General features: G+C 42.1%; 1 protein-coding gene and 1 long non-coding RNA gene across 6 annotated transcripts in view; one reads left to right on the forward strand and one right to left on the reverse strand.

Annotated features, from left to right (window-relative positions):
• The window catches only part of LOC138164927 (FGGY carbohydrate kinase domain-containing protein-like), a 544,546-nt gene extending 540,576 nt beyond the window's left edge, over positions 1-3,970 (reverse strand). For 3 of the 5 annotated variants that reach the window (XM_069092899.1, XM_069092902.1, XM_069092898.1), the window contains exon 1: positions 3,825-3,970. In XM_069092899.1, the coding sequence (XP_068949000.1) occupies positions 3,825-3,934 (110 nt within the window). In that variant the 5' untranslated portion in view covers positions 3,935-3,970. Of the gene's footprint in view, positions 1-3,812 lie in introns of all 5 variants that reach the window. The other 2 variants (XM_069092901.1, XM_069092900.1) reach the window with 1 other exon arrangement.
• Positions 3,353-19,775, forward strand: part of LOC138164930 (uncharacterized) — a 37,338-nt gene continuing 20,915 nt past the window's right edge. Inside the window, exons 1-2 of the long non-coding RNA XR_011169231.1 lie at positions 3,353-3,479; positions 7,966-8,112. This is a non-coding gene — a long non-coding RNA (uncharacterized lncRNA). The remainder of the gene's footprint in view (positions 3,480-7,965; positions 8,113-19,775) is intronic.

Genomic DNA, 19,775 nt, shown 5'->3' on the forward strand with positions numbered 1-19,775 from the left:
GAAAGAAAGAAAGAAAGAAAGAAAGAAAGAAAGAAAGAAAGAAAGGAGAAAAGAAAAATCAGAGTAGCATTTTTGTGGTAAAAAATGGAAACAAGGTGTATATCCATCAATTGAGGAATAACTCAATAAATTGCAATAAAAAGAATTCAATATAACCTTGTTCTGTAATCAGGAAGCATATTATATGTGATATATAACACACACACATATATAATTATATGTGTGTGTGTAGTGGTGTAACAAAACAATGATGGCTACCTCCCCCATTCATCTACCCACAAAGTCCCCCTCCCCCACCCTATGACAAGTCAAACTCAAAATGTCCAAAACAGAACTCATTACTTTCCCCCCAACCCTCTCTTCTTCTGAACTTCCCTATTTCTGTCAAGGACTCCATTGTCCTCTCGGTCACCAAAGCTCACAACCTTTTTGTCATCATCTACCCTTGTTTTTGTTCACCCCACAGAGACAATCAAGTGCCAATTATCATTTCTTTCTCTACAATAAATTTTGAATGTATCTTCTCTCCAATCACACAGCAGCCAACTCCCCCTGGGCTACTTGAATAGCCTGTTGATTGGCCTCCCTACCTCAAATCTCTCCCAATTCCTGTCCATCCTCTAACCAACTAACAAAGTGATTTTCCTAAAGTGTTAGTCTGATCATGTCACTTCCCTGCTCAATAAACCTATGTGGCTCCCTATTACTACATTCCATCTGCCATCTTCGAGATTTTACCCACGTTGTTCCCTATACCTATAATGTTCTCTCTCCCCATCTACAGCTCTTAACATCCCTAATGGTAGAGTGATAAATGTCTCACTTCTCCTACCATCTCAAAACCACAAATAGAGTCATTCCAGAGATCAGCTTCCATTACCTAATCTTGCAGCCCAGACATCCAAAGTAACCTTTCCCCAGTAACTTCATCATTTTCTTTCTTGACTCACCCTTTCCTTCCACTGCAACAATGTATTTACAATGACTGTACCGCAATTCTTAGATCTCAAAGTTTATCCACATTTATTTCTTGATCTCTGTATGGAAAAATGAGTGAGGGGGCCACATAGGGGGAAAAAGACCATTCTTTTTTGGTAGTTGTAAATTCAGGGGGAAATGTTTAATATTGAAGCATCTATACAGAGAGTGGAACAGGGAAAGAGAACAGTGGAGAAATGCTGGCTCAGAGTCAGGAATACTGATCTGGAATCCCATCTCAGAAGCTTACAAGGGATGATGATGATGATGATGATGATGATGATGATGATGATGATGATGATGGTGATGGTGATGATGGTGGTGATGGTGATGGTGATTGTGGTGGTGATGGTGATGGTGATGGTGATGATGGTGATGGTGATGATGGTGATGGTGATGATGATGGTGGTGATGATGGTGATGGTGATGGTGATGACGGGGGTAGGGTGGTAATGATAAACATATAGTGCTTACTATGAGCTGGGCACTGCTGAGTGCTTTGCCACTGTTATGTTATTTGAGCCTCATAACAACAATGGAAGCTAGGGGCTAATATTATCCCTATTTTACAAATGAAGAGACTGAAGCAAAAAGTACCTAAGTGACTTGCCTGTGATTGCACAACGAGAAACTCTCTGAAGCTACATTTGAACTCAGATCTTCCTAATTAGTAGGCCAGTCATTTAACTTTTCAAACCTTCGATGACTTCATCTGGAAACATGACCATATTAACACTCCCACTCTGTACCACATAAGAGGGTTGTAATTAAACAGACTTTGACTATTCAGGAGCCATAGAGAGGAGAGTTATTATTTCACTGGGCCCCTCCCAAATTCATGCATTCATTCAAAAAGCATTTTTTTCAAGAAACTGCACCAGGTTCTAGGGAGACGAAGAGAAAAAAACAAACAGTTCCTGCCCTCAAGAATCTTCCATTCCTCTGGGTACACAGGGAAGGAGGCAGTACGTTACAATAGAAAGGGCCCTGAAAAGGTGGGTTTGGTTTCAACTCTTATGCCTATTTGATTGATTGACTGACCCAACATCCCCGGGGGACACATCACTTCATCTCCCTCAGCCTCAGTTTCCCCCTCTGAAAAATGAGGGAGTTGAACTCCCAGGATGATCTCTCAGCTTCCTTCTAGCTCTAGGTCTCTGAATTTATGTATAAAAAACCCAAAATGTCTATCAAATAAATATAAAGTTTCCAAAGGGAGGGGAAGAGGACTCTAGAAATTAGAGGAGCAAGGAAAGGCTTCCTGGAGGAGGAGACATTTAAACTGAGACTTGATCAGGACTAGACACCCTGAAGTGTGCAGAGTTTGCACAGGGGGTACAGAGTGAGAGGTAATAAGGACCCCAGAGGCCATCTTGAGTGCAAGCCCTTCTTTTTATAGAAGAGGATGGCTCGTTAGCTTCAGAGACAGAAACACCTTTCCTAGGATCTCACAGCTGCTAAGTGGAAGAACCAGAAATCGAACCCAGGACTGATCATTCACAGGCCAGGGCTCATTCTGGAAACTGCAGGCTCTAAGGAGACAGATTTCTCTTCGGATAGTCACAAACACTCAGTCTAATGCTGGGAATATTTACTAAGCACTTAATAAGTACAATTTGCGGGGCTTGGGGTTCAGGAGAAGGCTCTGAAAAATGCCAGGCTCAGTCGATGTGCCAGGAGCTTCCCCAATGTCCTAGCTGTGGGCACAGGCAGGGGAACTGTGCACATACAGGGTAGATCTTGGAATAAAGAGGGCGAGGGGCAATGGAAAGTCCTCAGGAATCACTGAGGAAAGAGGAAAGAAACAAGAGGTGAGTACAAGAAGCAGGAAGTGGATTTGAGCTGGAGGAGACCATGTTGTGCAGCTGCAGTCACCTCTAGAGGAAGAAACTGAAGCAGAAAGAATACAAGGGCGAAGACAAGGAATGTGGAGTGAGAGTGTCCAGGTTCAAGGCCTGGCTCTGCCATTTAATGAGAGACAGAGACAGAGACAGAGACAGAGACAGAAGGAGACACTTCATTAGCATGATTGGGCATGTATAACCTGTATCAGATGGCTTGCGCCTTGGGGAATGGGGAAGAAAGGGAGGGAGAAAAAGTGGAACTAAAAGATTTGATGAAAATGAATGTTGAAAACTATCTTTACATGTAATTGGGGAAAAAAAGACTATTAGGGAGAGAAAGAGACCTTGAGCAAGTCACTAGCTCCCTGGGCTTCAGTTTCCTCATCTTATTTACAACCCTCTTATCTACAGATAAGGAAACTGAGGCACAGATAGATCACCAAGCTAGTTCTCTTTAAGTGTCTGAAGCAGAAACTGAACCTGGGTTTGTTTGCTTTTGTTTTTGGCTTGAAGTCTAATGCCCTACCCACTTCATTAGTGAAAGTGAATAGGCAGAAGATAGAAGGAAGGAGGAAGCGAATAATGGGTGCAAAGAGGAGAGAGGGGGACGGAAGGAAGCTTGAAGGAGAGCCCGGGGCCCAAAGGAGGTGGGGAAAGGTGAGTATGGAAAGGAGGAGGGGGGGAGGAGGAGAGGAGAGGGGGAGCAGCCAGCAAAGGGCAGCGAGCGGCCTTGCAGTCCCTGCAGGTTCATATCCTGGTTCCTCCAGCCTCTGCAGAAGCCAGCTCCAGGGGCCTTCAGGCTGGCGTGAGCGTGGGGGTGCACACGTCTGTGTGCGTGAGCATGGTTGTGTGTGTGCCTTGGTGTGGGTGCACGTGTGTGTGCACGCATTCCGAGGGGACCCTGCACACCTCCAGGAGGCTGGGCAAGGGCTGCCCATCCTCTCCCCCCGGCCGATCGCGCCCCCTCCCCCAGCGCTGTCACACACTTACTTCACAACCTACCCGGGCAGCGCCCACCAAGTTTGCCTGACTTGGAGCTCTCCCTCAGCTGGAGCTGCAGCCGCTGCCCAGCCCCCTCCGCCAGCCCGGGGAAAGCACTTCCAGATTGGCATCTGGACCCGCTCCTTGATTGGATGGCCACCTCCCCTCCTCCTTCTGGCCTCTCCTCCTCTTCCTCCTCCTCCTCCCTTCCCTCTTTTCCCTGACAGCTCCCCTGCCCTGGGGACACTTGGTTTCTCTTTCTGCCCAGCTCACTGGAAGCCAGGCCACACACTCCTGTTGGGCCTGTGGGCTCACTGACCAGCCAGCCTCACCTGCAGGGGTCAAGGGCGCAAAGTAGAGCCATCTCTTCTAAAACCTAAGGGAAAACAAAATCAACTATTTTTCAAAGACAGTATTAAAACCAATATAGTATTAATAATAGATTATTAGTTTGCTTTCATTTAACATAAATTTTAATTTATTCAAAATAAATATATAAAAGTATAAGGGAAAGAATATGTGTGTATACACACATTTATATATGTATATAAAAGTATAAGGGAAGGAAAAGTCTTTAGATCAAATATTTCAGATGATTGACATTCATGCACAAAGAACAAAGCAACGAGTCATTCTCCAAGAGCTGAATGCTCCACAGAAATGAAGAAATTCTCAAAAGACTTGCAAAATATTACCTTCCAAATGAAAGAATGCTTCACATGTAACTCAAAGAGAAATGGAGACCACTAAGGATTCCTGAAACTTCATTTTGACTTAAAAAACTACATATTAACATTATCTAAGCTCTACTATATTTTTATTTCTTTGGTTCAATATTTTCCAATTACATATTAATCTTGTTTGAGCCTTACTCAGGAGTGTTGAAGGTCGAGAGTCTGGGCCATGGCTTGTTTGATGTCTCTTTTCCAAATTACTAATAATAAGAGTTGCACAAATCAAAATAACTCTCCAGTTTCATTTCATATATAGCAAATTGGTAAAGATAATCAAAGAAGGAAATATTCACTATCAGAGGAACTATGGAAAATCAGGCACACTAATGTTTTTTGGTGAGTGTATGAATTGGTTCAGGCATTATGGAAAGCAATTTGGAGTTATGCAAATAAAGTAGACTAAATGTCCAAAGCGTTTGATACAGATTCCACTGTTAGGTAACACTTCCAAAGAGGCCATTAATCAAAAAAAGAAAGGGCCCCCCAATCTCAAAAATATTTACAGCAACAGTTTTGCAGAAGCACAAATTAAATAAAGTAGATGCCTATTGACTGAGCAATGCTTAAATAAGTGTGAATGTAAGACTTCTATAAGAAATGATGAGTATCATGAATGTAGGGAAGTGAAGACATATAAGACAAGGGAAAACAAGCAAGCAGGCCACAGAAAACAATATATAATCATGAGCATGAAAAGAACAATGACCAGAACACAGATGAAAGGGAACGTTTTACCTCTTGGCCTATTGATATCATATGTCATACCCCAAAAGAATAGAAGAAAGGCACAAAGGACTCACATGTACAACAATATTTCTAGAAGCTCTTTGGAGTTTCTGGGGCAATAAACTAGAAACTGAGGCAGTGCTCATCAATTGAGGAATGGCTGAACAAGTCAGCGTACGTGAATGTGAGGGAATGCTGTTGTGCTGTAAGAAATGATGAAGGAGCTGGTTTCAGAAAAACCTGGAATATTCATATGAACTAAGGCAGAGTGAAATAAGAAGAATCATGGGAACGATTTATATAATGATAATGATATCATAAAGATAAACAATTCTGAAAGACTTTGAAACTGCTCGACACAAGGACCAAGCACAATTCTAGCGGACTCGTGATGAAACACTGTCTGCCTCTAGATAGAAAGTCAATGAACTCAGAATACAGATTAGATATTATGTTTTTGCTTCTGGACATGGTCAAGTCAGGAATTTGTCTTACTTAGCCACACACATTTGTAACAGGTTTTGTTTTCCCTGCTTTCTTTTTTTTAAGCAATTGGGGTTAAATAACTTGCTCAAGGTTACACGGCCAGGTGTTTCTGGGTGGGTGCTGAGTGTCTGAGCCCGGGATTCGATCTCCAGGTCTTCTCAACACTGGAGCCGGTGCTCTTACTCGCTGTGCTACCTGGCCGCCCCTTCCCTGCTTTCTTAATGAGAGTAAGGAGTGAGAGAGAATTGAAACCTTAAAATCAAATTAATTTTTTTGAAGTGGACTGTTACAAAATTAACAAAGAAAAGACATGAGAAGATACCCTTCTCTCCTTTGAGGAGGTATGGGGTTTGGAACAGAGAAGTCTATAGTTTAGGAGCATTTCATATATTCTCAAGGTTTTTAATACCAGTTTTGTTGATTTCTTTCTTTTCCTCTTCTTCCTTAAAGTATTTTCTTATAAGGTATAGCTTTCTGGCTAGGGAAGGAGAAAGGAAAGAATACAGGAGGTAATTTACTTAATATAAAAACTAATAAATTAATATTTTAAAAAAATCTAAGGGAGACATATAGTTGACAAGCTGTATTACAAACTTATACTCCACTCCCATCCTCTACCCCCCCCCCCAAAAAAAAATCCAGCAAAACCCACACAACAACAGAGAGTTTTTTTGCAAAATGATGATGATGCAAGGAAGCTTCTCTAGGATAAGTGAGGATGGGCACAGGGCAATAGAAAGGAAGCTTGAAGATCAGGGCCCAGATCCAGGCTTTGTCTAACCTTGGGTCACGTGGTTCCATCTTCCTTTTGATTATAGGAATTCTCCGTTTTGCTCCTAAATCTTTCAGTATTTAGTGGCAGTTGTAACTAATATTTATATAACACTTATTATATGCCAGATACTACAATGTGAACTTTATAATTATTTTCTTAACCCTTCACTCACCTGATCACAGTTTCAGAATTGGAAGGAACCTTAGAGGTTATCTAATTAGTCCCTTCTTGTTTACAGAGCAGGGCATTGGGGTTCACTGAGATTAAGGGGAGCTGCCCAAGATCACCTGAGCTATAAATGACAGACAGTATTCAGAGTAGATGCCTGTTCTGGCATCCTCTCGCCCCAGATTCAGCAATATCCTCCCCCGCCCCCACTCCATTAGGCCATTCCAGTGTAATAGTCATCAGCAGCAGCAGAAAGCAACCAAGTGGGCATGTCCTCTACCTCCAAATTCCCCCACCTTCCCACTACACCACTGTGACATTCCTCTTTGTGTGGGGTTCCTTTTGTTTTCTCCAAAAAGGCATGCAACATTGAGGTGAGGGGCCTGGCCTCGTAGTCCCAGGTCCTGCCAAGGGCCCTCCTGGCCCTTTGAGCATAAACAGGCCCTAGACACTCTCAACACCCCTTTGGAAACTACAGAAGACTACATGGGGAAAAGCAGCTGCTTCTCTGCACTGGTGAATAATTTCCATACTCTGCTCTCATGAAAGCACAAGTCTGGACCAAAAAAGGTTTGTTTTTTTTTTTTCCCCCTTCACTAAAATCCTCTAATGCCTCAAAGCAGGAGAAATCAAAGTAACCTCGATTTTGGGAACCTCTGCCAGCAGAGTATAAACCAGAGGTGGCCACATGGGGACCTCTAGGTCCTCAAGTGCAAACTTTGACTAAATCCAAACATCGCAGAACAAATCCCCTTGATAAAAGAATTTGTTCTATAAAACCTGTACTTAGTCAAAAGGCTGCACCCAAAGACCTAGAAGGCCCCATGTGGCCTCAAGGCTGCAAGTTCCCTACCCTCAGATAAACTCTAACAGGTTCAATCAACCTAGAAAAACAGGCCTACAATAAGTGTCCCCAAAAACCCTAGGAGGCCCAAAGTCCAGGAGCAATGGCGCTGTCCCCAATACGCTTGGCAAGCATAAGCCCCCTTTTGGAAGAAGTCAAAGCAGGGGACAAGGAAGGGGGGAGAGGCAGCCTATTCCACTGGTGGCTGACTATTAATGTGTCCCTATGTCAAACAACTCTCTCTCTCCCCAGTGCTCCTAATGATGTGCTTTGCAAACTTTCGACACTCTCTATGACGGTCGCCACAACCCCCATCACCACCCTCATCACTGCTACCACCATCACCTTCATCAGCTCTGTGGGAGCCGGGAGACAAACAGAACAAATGTATCTTCCGCATGACAATGTTTCACTCTCCTTTCCTCCCAGGTCTCCACGTTCCTGGAGGAGTAGAGGTGCTATCAGAAAGGAGGATTTCTTGACTCTAGCAGCCCTGAGGTCTTTCTCCATATTGCAACAGGGAGGTGGCAGCCCACGTAAGGCAGCACCATGGTCTGGTGGTCCCTGTGGAAAGAGGTAGGTGCCCTGGAAAGGGAAGGAGCCTTTCTGGACTCTATGAAATTGGATACCCTTCCTTTCCATGCCTTTGTCGTATTAAATCAAACTAGTTCTGGATTTGATGTCTTTTTAGCCTGAGCACAGGTGAGGATACTCCTGATCGGGGAGTATCAATGCTAAGATTCCCAGAGGCCACCAAGGAGAGGGAAAAAAAAGGAAGGCAGATGCCAATGTGATCAGGAATTTCTGAGCACATCAGCAATATTAAAATCAGCCGGGAAGAAATTGCGAGAAATTACCCCATAGTAGACTTGGGTCCTTAGGTAAAGAGGAATGTTCCAATGACAGGGTTACAATTCCCCCCTTTTGACATCAAAGCGACCCTTTACAGTGCTGGGACAACAGGCTTCTCTCGTTGGGTCATGTGTATATTGGGGCCATTGTCAGACTCTACAGATGGAAATTCCCCCCCCACCTTACTCCACATATATTTTGTACCTAAGTACATAGTTCATTTTCTTAGTGTTAGTGTTGTGTGACTATAAGTAGGAGATATATGTATCTATAATAAAGATATATATATATAATATGTAACTATTTTTACATCTATAAATTCTCTATATAAACCTGTTTACCCATATGAATTACACATATAAATATACAATATCAGCATACATGTATGTTTTATGACTGCATGAAATGTTATTGGTAGGAGATATGAATGCATGTATATAAATACACATAAATGTAGATATGCACATACACTTATCTCTGTATAAAGAGACAGAAGGGGATGGTGGAAAGAGAGATGGCCTTCATACCAGGAAGACCAGGGTTAAAATCATCCATCTGACACATATTTTTATGGAGTTGCCCTGAGCACCAAGGAGTTAAATGTTCTAAGTTACAGAGGAAGGTTCCAGGCTATATAGGTGGTGGGAATTTCCATACATGGGGAGTTAATTTTTTATCAATTAAATCACAGGCACAGTCCCTTTCTATCTACTTGTCTGTCTCTCCATCCATTTGTGTGTGTGAGTGTGTGTTTGTGTGTGAGTGTGTGTATGTGTGTGAGTGTGTGTGCGTGTGTTTCCTACTTACTTCCTACAAGCAGGCCTTATTTGAGGCTAGAATACTATTGTTGGGTAAATGAGATTTCTTTGACAAGTGAAAAACACAACACAGAGTTTCAGTATTATTAAGGCTTCATCATCATGTCTGCAGTAGGCCCTAGTACAAAGGACGTTAGTGACTTGGCTTTGATTCAATGATGTCTTCTCTGCTAAAAGTAAGTAACACAAGAAGGTGCAAGATCTGAGTGTAGCACAGGACATTTAAGGCAGAGGAAAAGAACAACTCTCTTTCTGGATTGTGAAATGCGGGAAATGTGAGCAATCTTTTTCCTGCTCAGCAGCGGTTTAGTGCAATGAGTTCTGGGAGGCAGCAAGATTGATCAGCTTTCTCCATTGACCTCTGGAAGCTCTTCCTCAGCCCCATGACCCGACCCTTTTACATCATTATCTGAAGCCATTACCTGGATTGGTAAGATACCACATTCATAAATTCAATCTAGTCAAACCCAGTCCAATTCAGTTTAATCTCCTCCAATAAGAATTTGTTAAATACCTGCCATGTCCTAGATGTAGGAGCTATGGTGACAGGAAGAGGAATATTTCTTCTAATAAGGAGTTAATATTTCACTATGGGGACACAACATGGAAACAGGTAAATGTATGTCTGATAATTTGAGGAGGAAAAGATAACTAACCATTTTGGGCATTGGGAAAACCTTTCTTTAGTATTTAGCAGCACTTAAACGGAGCCTTGAAGGAATCAAATGATAGAAGGATGCATTCCAGGCACGTATAAAGACATGAAGGGAGGAGAGAGATTGTAGAGTTCGAGGAACAGTCAATGGGCCACTTTGTCTGTGCCAAGGGAGTAATAGGCAATAAACCTGTAAAGTTTTGATGGAACCAGATGGTGCAGCTTTGTTACAACACAATGAGAACTTGGTGTTTTATCCTGAACAGCAGAGTATCATAATTGTTTGAGTAAGGAAGCAATATGGACAGTCTTGTATTTTAGGAAGATGTTTTGTTGTTGTTATGGACTATGGATTGGAAAAGGGGAAGTCTGGAAGCCAGGAGTGCAATGAAGAGGTATTTTCAATAGTCTATGTAAGGGTGATTACTGCCTGAACTTGGCTGATAGCTGTGTGAATAGAGAGAACAGGTACAGTAATAGAGGGTTGCAGAGACAGAACTGTAAGATCATTGCTTATAGGAAGAAAGAGTTACTCATTGGTATAAGAACCAAAGAGGACTCTTAGGCTGTGAACTTTCTTGACTGAAAGAATGGCATGGCCTGAATAGAAATAGAAAAGATTGGAGGACTGGTCCAGCAGGAGAAAAGAGAAAGCTCCTCTGGGGAGATGGTTGTGACCCAAGCCCCTTGTCTAAATGTGCTCATTTTTTATTGCAGACCTGCCAAGCAGAAATTATCCTATCCATTAAATGTAAACTTCTTGTAAATGTGAACTATTTTTCATTTTCAAATATTCTTTTTGAACCATAGATTCCCTTTTTTCTCTCACGACGCAGCTCAGCATTCCCTTCTACATGAAGGTGCTTTTAATTTTCCAAATTTCTACTGACCTCTTTCCCTAACCACTGTGAAGCAAACCAATGGTCCACTTGATCCTTCTTCTAGAAATATTAGGAAATTATTTTTCTTAGCCTCCTAGTCTGAATTCTTAGGACTTATATAAAGGAGGAACCTTATCAATCTTTCTTTAACTATCATTAAATCCTTTACATCCCTTTCCCCCTTAGCAGAGGCGTAACCACTTTTTTGAGGAAGCTGGTTAAGAAATTCATGGAGAGACTTCATTCTCCCTTCTGATAGAATGAGAACAGTGACCAACTAAGGGTAAGAGGCCTGGCTTTGATCCACTTAAGAGAAAATCCTTCTTTTTCTTCCTTGACTGGAATAAGGAAATGATGTTATAATAACACTAAGTCAGTTATTATAGAGTCCAGACTTCTCAATTTAACCAATTAATCAAAGCTATGATATATATGTGAATAAAGCTTAGGGTTCAATTGAATCAACCAATCAATCAAAGGCATTAAACTAGACGTGAAAAATATTTGATTTGAAAAAAGGGAAGATGATTAGATGAAAGGAAATAATGCTACTTAAGACGTGTATTGAGATTGGTTGAGGATGCAGTCACATCCTTTGAGTCTTGTACAAAATAGCAAACAAGTTTGGAATTGACCATTCAAGTGTCTGGAGGCATAGAGGAGAGACAAGTTCCAGCCAAATCCCTGAAAGGGAATTATTTGGGGAAGGGTGAGGGAAAGAATATCTATCAACTCCCCCTGACCTTGACCAGAAATGATTTTTGTGTACTTCAAAAAGTTGGAGGACTTGATCTTCTCATTAGGGCACTAGAAGCATTCTCAGAACAGCTAATGATCCAAAGAAAAACTAGACATACTAAGAAACATCAGCTTTAGTATCCCACAAAGATACTGATAGAAAGCTATACTATGTCTAAGAAGAATTTCATATTAGGCCCATTAAGAAAAGAAAAGGACTTCTTCTAAAAGGACTTCCATGAATTGTGACTTTACTACATGACTTCTATCTTGAGCTCACTTTCCCTTAAACTATGTATATACTTGTGGGGGCAAGTCTCCCCACTTTTTGGTGAAGGATATTTTGTACCAATTGCTCTTACTTTGACAGCTTGGTAAATACCTGTTTCTAAGTGTCTGCCTGACTGATAGCAACTGCTAATCATCAGGGAAACATGCTGGTGGGGGCTCATGAGACAAAATATAGAAAATCATCCCTCAGTTCCTAAAAATCCCCTAGAACTCCGAGAGGAGAAGTGGTCAGCCATCGTCTGCCTGCCAGAGCAAATGGAGTTTGGGATAGCAGCCCCCAAATCTGGACTACAATCAAAGAGAAGGAATAAGCCTTTGATGCAATGATGTAGAAAAATTTGCTGAATTGAATTGAATGCCAAGAAAGCCTACTGACAGAACAATATAGACATGGTCTTATAAAATATCTGGGTAGCTGAGCTCCAGAAAGGAGCGATAATTTGTCCACACTCACCCATCGTCAGAGTTAGGACTAGAGTCTAAACTGCCTGATTCTCTATATTTTATATTCTATATTCTTTCCACTACATTACAGGTAGTAGAAAGAAGATTCTCTTGAGTTCCTACCACCTCATACCAACTCTAAGTTGGAAAGGACTCAGAAACAAATTAGTTCCACCTGATCCTGAAGCCAGCAGCTAACAGATTGGCAGATGACACAAAGTTGGTAAGAATAATAAATCCACCAAAGGACAGAGTCAGCATTTAAAAAGATTTGTCAGGTCAGAATGTTAAGCCAAGGGGTGGCTAGGTGGCTCAGTGAATAGAGCACCAGCCCTGGACTCAGGAGGATCTGAGTTCAAACGTGATCTCAGACACTTAACACTTACTAGTCCTGTGACCTTGAGAAGTCACTTAACCCCAATTGCCCCTCCAAAAGAAAAAAATAAAAAATAAAGTATATTAAGCCAAATAGGTAAATTTAATAGACTTCTACTTGAATTAAAAAAAATTTCAATTTCACAAGTACAAAATTAATCAATCAACCAGCAGGTATTAAGTACTTACTATATGCCAGGCTAGGGACTGGGGTAGGCATTGTATATGAGGGACATATGACCAGATGGCTCTTCTAAAAAATAGCTGTGAGTTTCAATGCGTCACAGATCCAATGAGTCAACAGTGAAACATGATAGTCAAGAAGGCTAATTGTGATTGTAGGCTGTATTGAGACAATTGTCTTGTATCTAGGGATAAAGAGGTGATAGTCCCACTTATTTTACAATGAGTAAACCATTTCTGGAGTGTGTGACCTCAGAGGGCGGAACTAAACAGATAAATGCAGGCTTGATGTCAGGGGGAAGAAATAAAACTACTTCCCTTGAATTAAAGCTATCTGTAAGTAGAGAGGCATGAATCAGTGGGTGGTGGGTCTATCCTCACTAAAGGTCTTCAAGAAAATATTGGATTCACATCTGTAGGGTATATTTTGGAGGAGAGTTTTTTTTCGAGGTATCCAACACAAGAGTCTAAGAGACTTTCCCCAAGGTCGTCCAAATAGGTGTCAGAGGCTGGCCTTGAAGCCAAATCTTTCTGGCTCTGAGGTCAGCTCCCTATCCACTATGTCCCTTAAAAACTATTCAGATAGTCTTTGCTTAAAGACCTCCAGGAAGGCGGGGCCCAACCTCCTAGGATAGCCCCTCCCACTTCTGGACAGCTGTGATTGTCAGGAACTATTCCGTTGAACCAAAATTTACCTCCTTTGTAACTTCACTGATTGCTTCAGATTTTGCCCCCAAAGATAGAATTATCTACCCATCAGAGATACTATGTAATGATGTTTCCACAGCCAGAAAATACATTTTCATTTCAAAAGTGCCTTCCAGAATGAGAAGGCCTTAACTAAGAAGAATGAAAATCAAAGAAGGAGTAGAGGTAGTCTTTTAGACATGAAGAGAAAAACCAGGTTCAAATGCTGCCTCTAACAGTTATTAAAGGAAAAAAAAAAAAAAACGGGCTGCATAGTGGGCCACTGAGGGAGATGGCTGGGATCAGCTGGGTTGGGTCAGTGTCCCTGCCTTCCAACTATGTAAACAGCCTCTTAGAGCACCCCGTCATAAGGCAAGTCCTGAAGAGGCTTTTCAGGCTCCTTTCCTAACTCTTTGGGATCCTCCACAGGATCAGACATTAGAGAGAATCTTGGGGAGCAACCAAGAGTCCACAATACATAAAGATTGGTCAGAAGGACTGAGGATATTAAGCCTGGTGAAGTCTAAGGTGTGTGTGTGTGTGTGTGTGTGTGTGTGTGTGTGTGTTTGTGTGCGTTTGAGGATGGGGGAGATGATGACTGGCTTCAACTCTGTGACGGGGCCATCATATAAAAGAGGGGTTAGATTTGGTCCCAAACAGCAGAGTCAAGAGAAAGGAGGGGAAAGCTGAAAATCGTTTAAACTTGATGTCAGGGAACAAACAAAACACAAAAACAAACTAAAACCAACAAACTTCTTCACAATGAGAATTGGCTGAAATTGGAAGGAATTGGAGTGGCTAGGATCTCCTGCTTTGTAGGTCTTCAAACAGCAGCTGGATGACCCCTTGTTGGGCACCTCACAGTGGAGATCCCTTTCACGTATAGCTGGGTTCAATGGCTAGTAAGGCTCCTTCCAGCTCTTGAATTGTGCAATCGTGTCCAGGACAAACCCTAAGAATCTCAGAAAAGGACATGTTGAAAATAGAAGATGTGATTAATCTGTGATCTAGCGGGAGTGTTCTCTTAGACCCCAGGACTCTGTAGAAAGGAATGTGCCCTCCCTTCACTAATCTCTATGTCCATCTCCTTTTGCTCTTTCCCTCTGTGAGGAGAAGGACTGAGTTAACCAGTTCTTCTGACTTGTGCTGGAAGAGGTGGGGGTTTCCCCCTCTGTCACTTTGTACACACCATCCCTCCCATCCCCCAACCACGCAAGCACAGAAGCTTAGAGATGGGAAGGACCTCAGAGGCCATCTAATCATAGGATCTTAGAAATAACATTAGCAATGATCGGGTCCTCCTTGCTTAACAGAAGATGCCCATGGAAGTTAAGGACTTGCTTAAGTTCACACAGGTAGCAAGTAGCTCAGGTGGGTGTTGAACCTACATCCTCTGATTCCAAGCATACCTCTTTTCCCAGTACACCATGGACTCATCATTGTGGCGTGTGTGTGCCCTTGTATGTGTGTGTCTGTATGTAATGGAACTGTCTGCCAGTCTGGTGAAACTTATGGACCCATTCTCAAAATTACGCTTAAATAGTCCTCATTCTCACCAAGGAAAGAGAGTAAAGGGAGACAAAGGAAAGCCTAGTTAGGAGGAGGGTGTGCTCCTATCTTCAGAGACCTGGGATCTAAAAGAACACTCCCACTAGATCACAGATTAATCACATCTTTGTCATGGGAATGGGAATCTAAGATCTTTCCTGCCCCTAGGCCCTTTGATAGGCTTAAGTGACTTTGAGAACCTTCTTTGATTTGAAAATAAACTCTGCCCCCTAATAGGCTGAATGTGGTCACTTGGAGCCTGTGGCAGGAGGCTTGTTTTTCAGGAATGCCCACACCTTGACACTTTGTGATTGGGCAGTGGGTCCTGAGGGTTGTGATGGTCTCTGACCCAGGAGAAGGCTATATATACCCTGATGTGAGGCTTTGTTTTGAGGTTCACTTTGAGAAGAGTTGTGTGACTTGACCAGATGAGACTCTGGGCAGCCGTTGAGCCCCCAGCTTTGAAAACCCAGATGTTGGTGCTTCCCTCTCTGGTAACTGACTAAGTATGGATGTAATGGTCAGACAGTTGGAAGACTGTCTACTAGTGTTTCTCTGTATTTGTTGTCTGCTTGTAACTTGTTTGTATTCTCTGAAGTTCAGGGTGCTGACCTTTTCCCCCTGAACTAGGTAAATGACATAGGTTTGCTTAAAGCAAGATTGTTAACCCATTCTGAGTTGCTTTCCTTTAGGAAAGCAGATCTTAGAACCTGTGTTGGCAGCCACCCTGGGTATGCTAGGGTGCTTGCTGCTGCAATCTTCTATGTTCAACCTTCCCTTTTCTGAGATTCTTGGGGTTTGTCTTGGACTTGATTACAGAATATGAGAGCTGGAAGGAGCCTCAGTAGCCATCTAGAACAACCAAGTGTGAAAGGAATCCCCACGCTAATTCATCTAACAAGGGGTCTTCCAACTGTTGTTTGAAGACCTATAAAGCAAAGGGTCCCAGCCTCTCCAAGAAACCTGTTCCAATTTTACAATTTTCAGAAATTTATTATTGGGAAAAATTCTAATTTTTCATAGACTGTTGATCACAGAATCGTGGAATTTGAAAGCTGGAAGGAGACTTGACAGGATCAAGTTCAGCTGTATGTGAAAGGGACCCACTGGAGGGGGGAGGATAGCAGAGGTCAGAGCTTCTCTGCCCATCAGCAGTGGGCTCGGGCCTATGGGTGGCTCCTGCACCTCCAGCCTGGGTGAGAAAGAGGGATCAAGCCTCAACAAAACAAAACAGAACAAAGCAAACACAAGACCACGGAGCCTAGGTCAAGAACCCTTACTGCTTCTCTGACAGGCACCAGAAAAAGAACCATCTCTCTGGTTGGATGCTCTCAGCTTATCACTGTCCTATATAAAAGGGGCCACCAAAAACCAAAGCCAGTCTTCTAGCCATGGTCCAGCCAGGGCAAAGTAGAATGGGCCAATCTTCTTCGTCTTGGACATTATACTTCCCTAAAAACATCCTGAGACTGTCAGATTTCTGAGATGCCATATCACACTATTGACTCATATTGAGCATTCAGTCTACTGACATGCTGAGACTGTTTTCAGCTGAATGACTGTTTAGGCACTGCCAACCTCTTTCCCAATGTGCCATCTTGTACTTGTGAAGCTGATTTTCTTTTAATGGGGGTGGAAAATGAACATTTATACTTAACAAAATTATATTCTATTCTATGCATCCCAATATTCTAACATGTCAAGATGCTTTTGAATTCAATCTGTCACCCAGCGTGATCACTCCTCCTCATATTTATAAATGTGGTAATAGTACCATCTATCCATTTATACAAGTCAATATTAAAACAGGAGAGGAGGAAGCAAAAATCTCTCTGCTCAAGACCTTTCTAGTTGACATCAAGTCTTATTGACTGTTCTTTGTATCTGGCCATCCAACCAATTTCCTAATTACCTTCTCATCTGATAATGGTTTCTGTCCTTGCCCTTGGACTTTGAGGGGCAGGGTGATTTTGTGGCAATAGTACAAGTCAATAGAACTGAATTTATATTGTGTCTCTCTTCTTGTCTATATGATTTGGGGCAAATTTCTTCCCTATTTCTGGGAATTTTTCATGCCAGGAAATTGATAGGTTCAGAGTAGATGGGGGTCCCTGCTAGACAAAATCTGTGATTCTGAAACAATGGGGAATTCATGAAGCATGTGGGAAGGGGAAGTTGTTCTGCCCTTTTATAAAGAGAAGATGTTAGCAAAGCCTCCCTCTGGCCTTGTGACAGAGACACAACTCTCCTCTCCCATAGCTTCCTCTTTGGCACAGCCATCCTCCTCACTGTCCTAGGGTGGGACCCTCAGCAAGTCCCTTTACCTTTCTAGGCTTCATTTCTTCATTGGAAAAATGATGAGGTTAGATTTGATTACACTCAGGTCTCTCCTAGCTCTCAAACTATGATGCAATGATGTAAGGAATTATAGTCATGTATTTCCTAAGGGTAGCTAGGTAGTACAGGAAGACATCTCCCTGAGCTCAAATCTGGCCTAAAATACTACGTAACAGTGTGATCCTGGGCAAGTCATTTAACCCTGTTTACCCCAGTTTCCTCATCTGCAAAATGAGCTGAAGAAGGAAATGGAAAACCACTTCAGTGACTTTGCCAGAAAAACCCAATAGGGAGACATGACTGAAAAAAAAAAAAAGACTGAACAACAATTTGCTAAGGGGGGGGGGGGTCAGGGCTTATGAACCCATTGCCCGTTGTGCTAAGAAGGGATTGCCTCTTTTCTTTCCATTGATAATGAAACATAATAGCCAGAGTTTTGCTGTATTAACGTCCTAACCATGAAGAGCTGCTATTCAGCCTTTCCTAGGAAGGGAAAGTGAGACTCTGAAGATATTATCTGTATGCTTTGAAGCAACTTAAAAGGGCAGGGCATTTCTTCCCACTTCTCACTGTTGAAAACAAAAGAAAAAGCCAGACAGATGGGAAGCCCCTGGAAGAAGCCTTAAATGACCTATGGATTAGATGCCTCTCTATTTTTAGAGATTATTCCTCTCTAATTGTGTGACCTTAGGTAAGTCACTTACTATCTGTGAGTCTCTGTTTCTTCATTTATAAAATAAGGACACTAAAATGCCTGTTGCAACTGTCATGCTGGAATTTTGTGAGAATCCAATTTTAAAATTGTATATGTGAAACTTCATTTAAAAATGGTAAGCCGCCATGGAAATATGAAAGAGGATCATTGCCAAAGGTCAAGCATGAAACAATAAACATTTATTAAGCTCCTACTATTTGTCAGACACTATGATAACTGGGGATATAAAGAGGCAAAAGACAGTCCCTGTCCTCCAGGAGCTCACAATCTAATGAAAAATCCCCTACAGAATTAATATGTATGGATATTGTGTGCACTGAATTGGAAAATTCCATATGAAATATGCCATTTTGAAAATGCTTTCAGGACAAAACATTACATCTTCCTTCCTCTTATTTCACCCTGCCTGACCCCCCCTTTCCCCACCAAAACTTCTTAGCTAAAGCCTTAGTATGCTATCCTTTCTCTCCTTTTGCCCACAATTGGACTTTCCGTATTTTGACCCTGAGTCATTTTAAAAGAAATGCAAACATTGTGGTAAACCTCCTCAACATTTTTAACCCCCAAACCTCAAGGGATGGATGATTTCTATATTGAGGCAGCAGATGGTGAAAGGGGGTAAGGGAAGAGGGCAAGAATCAGCTGGAGCTGCTGGCTAGGCCCGGTCAAAGCTCAGAAGAGTCATCCCTTCCTGTGGCCCTCCCAAAGGCTAACATGTTCTTGGACAAAGGAAAAGAGCTAAGAAATGAAGGAGGGAGGGAATAAGCATTTATATAGCACCTACTGTGTTCTAGTCATTGTGCTAAGAGCTTTACAAATATCTCATTTTATCTTCACAACAACCATGTGAGAGAGAGGTGCTGCTGCTGTTCCCATTTTACATTTGGGGAAACTGAGGCAGATAGAGGCTGTAACTTCCCCCAAATCATTTTCAAAATAGTGTGCTCATCTGTGCAAAATCTTTAAATCCAATGCAAAAAAGTCTCCATGCACAGTAATTCCTTAGATGGTGAATTCCTTAGAAGGGCAGAGACTTTTGTTGTTTTTGGTTCCCCAGTATCTGGGGCCAGATTTGAATAATACCTAATATTTATATAGCCCTAACTCTGTTCCAGACACTGTGCTAAGTGCTTTTACCACTATGATTTTATGTGATCCTCATAGCAACCCTGTGACTATGTAAAAGTAAATATGTGAGGTAGGTGCTATTATCACCCACATTTTATAGATGAGGAAACTGCGGTAAACAAGGGTAGAGTGATTTGCCCAGGTCACACAGGTAGTCAGTGTCTGAGGCAGGATTTGAACTCAGGTCTTCCTGAATCTAGGCCCAGCACTCTCTCCTTTGTGTCACCTAGCTACCTCTATAGAGGTATATGTCAAAACAGTTATAGTTTGTGGGCCTTCCTGTTCAAAATCACTAGCCTACAAGTTTCATGGAAACACCCCTTCTTAAAGTGGTAAAGAATCAAGTTGCAGAGAATGCTAGAAGGGACTGTAGAATTTTAGCATTGGATGGAAACTTTGTGTGTAAGATATCGGAGCTAGAAGGCCCCTTCAATCCAATATTGGAACTGGGAAGGATTTAGTACAGAGAATGTTAGTTTGAGAAGACTCTTAGAATGTCAAGAGCCCAGAATACTACAATTGGAGGGACTGAGAACAGATCATTAACATAACGGGATTAGGGAGAAGATGACCAGAGACCCAGCTCC

The sequence above is a fragment of the Petaurus breviceps genome, unplaced genomic scaffold (assembly GCF_028583685.1).
Source record: "Petaurus breviceps papuanus isolate PSGF00001 unplaced genomic scaffold, PetGlider_PUasm1.0 207, whole genome shotgun sequence".
Lineage (NCBI taxonomy): Eukaryota > Metazoa > Chordata > Mammalia > Diprotodontia > Petauridae > Petaurus > Petaurus breviceps.